The 8426-nt window shown below is 36.2% G+C and overlaps 1 protein-coding gene across 1 annotated transcript in view; it reads left to right on the top strand.

The window, feature by feature from the left end:
- The window catches only part of LOC117099822 (oxysterol-binding protein-related protein 6-like), a 10396-nt gene extending 6598 nt beyond the window's left edge, over nucleotides 1–3798 (top strand). The window contains exon 2 of the mRNA XM_033239353.1: nucleotides 2512–3798. Coding sequence (XP_033095244.1) covers nucleotides 2512–2832 — 321 coding nt within the window. The 3' untranslated portion in view covers nucleotides 2833–3798. The remainder of the gene's footprint in view (nucleotides 1–2511) is intronic.
- The last annotated feature ends 4628 nt before the right edge of the window (nucleotides 3799–8426 follow it).

Below are 8426 nucleotides of genomic sequence, written 5' to 3'. Positions count from 1 at the left end.
TAAGGGGGGCCGCCTAGGCCCCCATCGGTGTCCAGGGGCAGAGCCCTGGTCAGGGGTCAAGGGGGCGAAGCGCCATTGCACTCCAGGGTTTTAGAGATTTTTAAGCCCATTTGATGGCATTTCTCTACATCATTTTTTAAAAACATTTTTCAGAATCAATTACTGAGCTGTAAAAAAGTTGATATTTTTTCATATTCTTCATACATAGGCCTAGCCTAAATAGATACTGTAAACCAGAAACTTTCGCGAATTGATAATTTCGGCCGTTTTCGCGACATTAAACTTTCGCGAATCTCAAAAAGCCTAAATTTAATTCATGAGAGGAATATCATACAATNNNNATAGCTGAAAATATCGTATCGTGAGTTTAGGCCTAGGTTAGATAGGCCTACAGCCACTGTGTAGGCTACAGTATCTAGGCCTAGGCAGACTTAGGCGCCATAAGCCTGCAGCCTACCTCAGTTGCTAGGACCATGTCTTAGCTGGCTGCTCCCAGCCAGGCACAGATAAGAAAGAGACAGGTTTACACACATGTACTCACTCATATAATATTCCATAATTGTATGGTATTCAAGCATCCTACAAAATGAACAATGTTTATCAATGTTTTATTAACAAATTATTTTCCTGTAGGCCTAATATCGATTCAAACACATTGTTTGATAATGACTGAACATCGTGGTATGTCATATGGGACGGAAAATTAGTTTCCCATTTGAACTTCTTAATATACACTGCACAGTGGTTGCACATGTGCAATCACACGTAGTGATGATCAGAACCTCCTTGATTAGTATACTTACTGAGTAGGTTAGAATATGCCTAGAATTTACGAATTTTCGAGCTCAACATCGGAATTTAAGGTCAGAATATTGATTCAATAATTGAAATACATTCTTTTTAAAGTTTATACACATTTAATAAAATCCACCAAAATAAATTGAAAATACAATTTTTATATTGATGAAGTTGTTTACTTTTCAAAAACATGTTGAAATTTGTGGGGATTCACCATTTAGGACTATGCCCTACAGTAGATCTGCGTTAAAGGAAACATCTAAGGAGAGCAAAAAATAGTTTTAAAATTTACACAGATAAAGGAATGGATACCACATTGGGAAAAAATATTTCATGTGATGTGAATTGAGACGATTTTGGCTTGCTCTGCCGTTTTAATCATTGTACTATCTATGACTCTGAAATTGGGAGTGTAAACACCATGCAATATAGTTGGTTCGGCTTGCTACCTCCGCCACCGAGTGTAAACGAATTTGAGCCAGTGTTTTTTTTTGTTTTTTTTTATTATTTATCATTTCCGAAATATCTATGTCATCACAAAGAGGGCTAGTAAAACAAAAAAGAAATGAAAATAAAAGGTTCATAGTCATACACAAATTAATTTTAAAATGACGATCTGTTTTTTTCTTCTCCGCGGTAAGAAAACCCGGAAGCCCAATGTACGGAAAAAGAGTTTGGGCGATGTATATCGTCATCACCTGAGCACGTGGTGGAGGAGAAATTTTTATTATCTTATTGGCTAACATGTGATTTGGAGGCGTGGCTTCTTTGATGGACTCACCCAGGCGCGACTGCCGAACTTTGAACTTTAACTTTGTTTACGCCGCGAGTTCATGAAAGTCAAACATGGAGTCTGAAAATTGGTAGACATTTTAACTAACTTTCAAGAGAAAGGAACATCGATATGAGTGCATACTATTGCAAATTAACTTCGTGTCGGTAAATAAGGTTCTTTACAGACCTGTTGCGCTATTTATATTGGTGGTTTTTGTATTAATTTTTGTACAGCATTGATTGAAGTAGCCGGCGAAAACATCGTAGTAGCCGATCGAATGCGCCGGCCGCCGGCTCTTAAATAAACCCCTGAATATGTCTGTATAATTCCATATCTCCTCTATGTAAAATGGTAAATTTGGATCTAATAAGTTTTTGGGCTCTCTAAATACAATAAACATAGTTTTGAAAAGCTAGGATGACAGCCATTTTGAAATTCAAGATAGCTGCAATAAAAATCCTCAAAAATAAAATATTTTAGTATGTAATTCCACTTCTGTTTGTCTTTGTAAATATGGTGTTTCAACATATGTTATTTTGCTCTCTGAATCCAATATACATTGTTTCATAAATCTAGGATGGCAGCCATAATAAATAAATGAATGTTTACTTTGTATTTGATCTCGGTTTTAAACATGAGGGATTAACTAATAATGTAAAACTTTCAGATTATATATTTTTTCCATAACTGATTTTCATAAAATTGACCTAGCAAATCATAATAGTGTCTGATAATGCATTGCCCAACCAGGCCTTTTCTTATGCAGCATTGCATGGGTTAGTAGGTGTTCCTAATACTGTAGTTGGCAGGCTTCACCTTTCAAGTCAAAACCTTTGTTATGCATCAAGTTACTAATGAGTGAAATGTAAACTTTTTCTTCTGAAAAGTTTGTCTTTTGCATGAGATAAAAGGACTTTATTTTGTTATAATTAAAACAGAGCAGTAGTCTTGAGGAGTTTCTTGCATGGAAAGAGCACCTCCAGAAGCACCAGACATACCGGAAGCAGTTCTTGGCCTCCAAAAAAGATTATCCAATCTATACTGTTACAGCCAATACTCCAACTAGCGATGTCACCCTCAAAGCTTTAACACTGGAGAAACGTCGGCAAACTTTGAAGAAACAACAGTCATCACGTTTGCTGTCAAATCAGGACCGTGTAGCACAGTGGGTGAGGGACTCCTCAGCATTAGATGTGTGTCAAAAAGGTTTGTTGAAAAGAAAATTTTTTACAGTTGCATTGCCTTTTTATTTTATTTAAGATATTCTTTGCCATTTACTTTAGTAGTTACCAACATTATTGCATTTGTAGACCCATCAAGACAATGGTACAAGTTATCACAGACCCCCAAGTTCTCATCGTCGATAGTCCACAATCTGCGCAGTCCCAGCTTTTTGCGTAATAATGTAATTTGTTGAGGGGTCTGGCCTCCCACGAAAAAAATTGTTTTCAGATGCTCAAGGATGCAGTTTCCTAGATTTTCTTTATTTACTTTACTTTAGATTTTTCAGACTTTATTTGTGTGGCTATGAAAAATGATGATGATGATGATAATTTTCAATTTTAATTTATTTAAATTTTATTCAAAAAACACCTCCAAGAAGGAGAACGTCAAAAATTCAGACAAAATACAGAAGGAAAGCTAAGAAATATCGAATAAAAAACAATTCATCAACCAGATTAATCCAGAACAACAATTCATGAAATTGAATCCCATGCAGTACCAGTAAAATATCTCATATGACATCAAAAAAGTGATAGAATTCCTCTTAAGAGGTCACCATTATAATTTTCAGAATAATGAATGAGTGACTTTTTACACCTTTTTTTTTTTACAAAAGAGTGAGTATTGCTTTTAACCAAGACAAACTTTTTTGAATGAAAACAAATTGTCCCTACAAGTTGACATTACTCTGTTAATTATAGTACTGTAGGTGGTATCACCATTTGGTGACAAGGTCAAGTTCCATAGCTTTCTTAACGTCATAATCTTGGGAATTTAAAAAGCAGTTAACCCTCTGGATACCGGATTCTTTTGTAGTGCAAACCCTTGAATACCGGATTCTTTTGCAGTGTAACTAGGTTTTTTGCGTTTTTTGAGTATACATTGTTGTGGTGGATTTTTGAGAACTTTCTGTAAATTATACAGAAAAATGTTTCAAAAACAAAGAAAGCTTATAGAATAAGCTTTCATTTGATGTATAATTTATATTTTTAAGATTTTTTATTCATAATATAATATAATATAATATATATAATATACTGTAATAGAAATGACAGAAAAATGCTACATACAAATTGTCAGCAAAAAAGAAAAAAAAAAATTATAGCCAAAAAAAAATAAAAACAAATATAAAACATTCCTATTCCACACAGTTATATAATTTATTTACCCAACCATCCATAACTATAAGCATGATCTTTCCATTCAAAAGCAACGACCACCCTCACATTTCTAGGCCTAGGCTCATCTTCATCAAGAACATCTCCGCCGTCAGAACTGCTTGAAGCCCCACCGTCATCATCGCTATCAGGCACGTTTAAGTCTCGCACATCTAAAAACTCACTTTCATCGCTGTCTGTCCTCAGCTGTGTACACGTCTTGTGCGGCCATTTCGGAAAATTTTCGAAGTTAATAACGATTTCAAATTGATATTTCTAAACATTTTTATATGAGCGCATGTGAGTTCTTCACAGATTTCGAAAGAAGAAAGCTTCACGCATGCGTGTTCAAAATTTCTGACGTATTGCAGCTAAAATAAAAACAGAAGAGCGATTTGAAAACCACATATTTTTTAGTCACTAAATTTCAATTGCATTCGAAAATGGGAATTCTCGGTTTGAGGTCAATTTCGACTACAGTCGAAGACGGTATCTAGAGGGTTAAGAGCAGTTGTCTGTAAAAATCAAAGAAATTTCAAAATAGTGGCAGACTCAAAAAATGGATTTCTTTCAAATTTTGCACATGGCTATACCTTTGTTAAGAGAAATCAAAATATGAAGTTTTATTCATTTTGTGTGTATATTTCCATGGCAACGGGTAAATTTGTATTTTTGGCAATTTTTTCATTTTTTGCTGTTTTAAAAGTTAATATTAGTAATAATTTGATACAATATTTCTAATATCCTTATGGTTTATTCATAAAAAATAATGAGTTTGTGCATAAGGTCAATACATTGGGTATCTGTTGTATATTTTTACATGTTTTTTGGATTTCGTACTTTGGAGATACCATGTTTTTAAAAAGGGGTGTTTTTCTTTATTTTTTCAAATTGTGAAAACTACAAATAGGCAGTCTAATGCTCCCTTAGAGAATTCCAGTTTAAAAAATGTGGGTAATCAAAAAACGTATGAGCAGTGTTGCCAGAAAAACTGACATTTTTCATTAAAAAAAATTATAATAGTAAAATTTACCAATTTTTTTCCGCTGATTTATTCAATTTTCTGTTTTAGTGGTATTTTAAACCCTTAAGGGTTGTTATGTCACCAGTAGACACAACACAACCTGCCTGGGAATACCAGTCCTTAAAAAACACCCTCTCCTCCCTAACCAACATCCTCATCATCATCATCTTCTGTTACTGTGCATAACCTCAGTGGAGTATACTCGCACAATGTGTTGTACAGCACTCATATATGTCGTGGTCAAAATTGAAAGAAAAGGAAATAAATAAGTAAATAAATTAATTTAAATTTGTAAAAAAATAAGATATATTGCTTTTATAGGTTTCCCACGAATTGTGTACACACATTTACTGTATATTCCGGTGTATAAGCCGCACCTGTGTATAAACCCCCCCCCCCCCCCAAAAAAAAAAATTAGGACGCGAATATCACGATTTTTTGTGTCACCTGTGTATAAGCCGCACCTATTTTTAAGCTCCAAACCGTTCCCATAATGTGAAGTTTTTAATTATTTTGAAACATTGACATTATTTATAAATGTTCACATAAAGAAATTCATCTTTTTCGGCCGATTATTAAACAACAAACAACTGGAAATGCGTGTAAACTGCTGGCTACCGCCATGTTAACAACATATTCTTGCTCTAGGCAGACCTAGGGAAATCCCCCTTTTCACTAGACGGTCGTGCTACGTTAAATTTTCAACATCAGTTTAGTTTAAGTTTAATAAAATAAAACACTTATTGAGTTTATTTATCTATTTTAAACAATCATTCTATTATTATGTTGACTAATAACAGTCGGTATTAGGCTAAAAATATTGGTAATTCTAGGCCTAAGTCATTACTACTCACAGTCCACTGTGCGAAGCATGCACCATCACGCACCACGTTTTATAAACAAAACTCAGAACTGGAGAAATTGATATCGTGGATACGGAGTTCACGCATGCCCATGATGTATGCCTTTCTACAGTTAAATTCCAGTAAAATAATTATTACAACTTCATGAAAACTCGTGTTTTTATAGCATAAATTAATTTCACAAGTTTTTATTCTAAAATTATAGCGGTATCAATATTCTCTCTATAACGGTACAAGCAACCGGGAACCAGACGTCGAACAGCAAGTTTTACCAGCCCACGTGTGTTTTGTTGCGAAATCGAAAATGAAGCTGCTCACGTGACCTCGAGGACCCAATTAACTCCCGAAAAGTAGTTTGTTATTGTTTTGAGCGAAGCGGTTTCGAACAAAAACAGCGTTTTTCGAACAAAAACAGCGTTTTTCAAAATTGTTTACGATTGAACGTAATTATGAAAGTAATTATTTAGACAACCCAAACCATAATCGGGAAAATCGCATATAAAATTTGCGGCTTATACATCGGAATATACGGTAACTGGATTGCGGCGTTTGGTGACTTGGATGACGTTGCATTTTTCGCGATTGAATTCCATCATCCAGTCACTTTTTCCACAACTGGGCGCTGTTGAGGTTGTTTTGAAGGAGTGAGGCATCTTCAGCGCTCCTGATTGTCCGGTATATTAAGCAGTCGTCAGTAAATAATCTTAAATGAGAGCCTGATTGGATATATTCTTGTAAATTGTTGATGTATACCAAGAATAAGAGAGGGCCCAAAACTGTGCCTGGGGAACACCGGATGATACGGCTGATTATTGTGATTACTCGCCATCCAGTACGACTAGCTGGGATCTACCTAGTAGGAAGTTGCCAATCCAGGTAAGTAGACTGCCACATATTCCATAATATTGGAGTTTTTTAAGGAGTTGAAGACGTGGTACCTTGTCAAATGCCTTTGAGAAGTTTAGCAGTATCACATCCGTCTGTAGATTCTTGTCTAGATTTTGAGCCAGGTCCCTAACTGTGATAATTAACTGCGATTCGCAGGATCGAAACTTACGGAAGCCGTGTTGTTGTGTGCAGTGAGATGGTGCATGATCTAACTATGGACGATATGTTCTACGATTTTGCAACAGATGACAGTTAGGGATCTTGGCCTGTAATTCGATGCCAAATTTCGGTCACCCTTCTTTAAGACTTTAGCTGTTTTCCAATCCCAGGTAACATACCGCAATCCATTGAGGCCTGGTATAGTGTAGTGAGTACAGGACTGAGATGATCTGCAAGCTCCTTTAGAAGTCGAGCTGGTATCTTGTCTGGGCCTGCTGCCTTGTGAGGGTTCAGATTTTTCAACAACTTTGAAACCCCAGTTGATGATACGGGAATTGGATCAGGCCGAGTTCTGGTAAGGTAAAGCGTCCTCACCTTTGTTGAAAACAGAGCTGAAAACAGAGCTGAAAACTGATCGTTGACGATGTTGGCTTTGTCTCTGCTGCCTGTGTACATGGCACCTCTGGGTCCACTTAGGGGCGAGACACCGCTATTGTCGTTGCGCTCGCGAGATACGTGGCTCCAGAAGCGCTTTGGGTTTGATTTCAGGTCTGGGCATATGATATTATTGATGTAGTCATTGTACGACTCTTTACATATTTTCTGCATCTGTTTCTTTAGGTTTCGATACCTCAGCCAATTACGTTGTCTGTGGTTTGGAGGTCACTTACTGGCTTTGTTGTAGGCACGTTGTTTTTGCCTGCTCAGCCGTTTAACCTTACACATGATCCAAGGCTGGTTGAAACGAGTGGTTGATTACGAGGATACGGCAGAGGCTAAATTCAATGGTGATCCAGATTTCATCCACTGAAGATGAGGAGTTGTAATTTGTTGTGAATTCTTCCATCATTTCATGGCCGGCTTTATGAATCTTGTCAGAGTCTGTCTTATTCCAAAGATATATTTCTCTTCTTGGGCTTGATGTCGGTATTGATGTAGACAATTTCATGATCACTGATGCCAGGAAGGGGTTGACATTGGTTGATGGATGATGGCTGATTAGTGAAGAACAGATCAAGAGTGTTTTCTAGTCTTGTTGGGAAAGAGACAATTTGATCTAAGCTGGTCTCACTCATCATGGAAATAAGGATATTGTTGATTGCTTCCGGGTGCTGTCTTCCAGTAATTGAGAATTCATCCCAATCAATGTCTGGAAGGTTGAAGTCTCCACCTACCCACATAATTTTTTGTTTTGAGCGCAAACATCATGGATTGTACTGCATAGGCATTCCATGTACTCTTCATCTGAACTTGGAGCACGGTATTCAGCACACACAATAAGTGGCTCATTTATTTTTGAGTGTTTGAACTTGTTTCACAATCATTTGATAACTCTCTTGGTCTACTATTTAGACTAGATTTGATTTTGATTGCAATTCCTCCAAACCCGTCTGGGCGATCCTTTCTATATTTTATTTTTTTTCTTTTATTTTATTTCAATCATCCAACAGGAACTCTTCGTTCCCACTTACAGGCGAAAATTGTAATAAACATACAATAAAATCACAAGATATAAAAAGATAATTATTATAATTATT

Source organism: Anneissia japonica, unplaced genomic scaffold, assembly GCF_011630105.1.
Source record: "Anneissia japonica isolate Jap-2015-1 unplaced genomic scaffold, ASM1163010v1 scaffold287812_len73551_cov129, whole genome shotgun sequence".
NCBI lineage: Eukaryota > Metazoa > Echinodermata > Crinoidea > Comatulida > Comatulidae > Anneissia > Anneissia japonica.
This window is presented reverse-complemented; position numbering and strand designations above follow the sequence as displayed.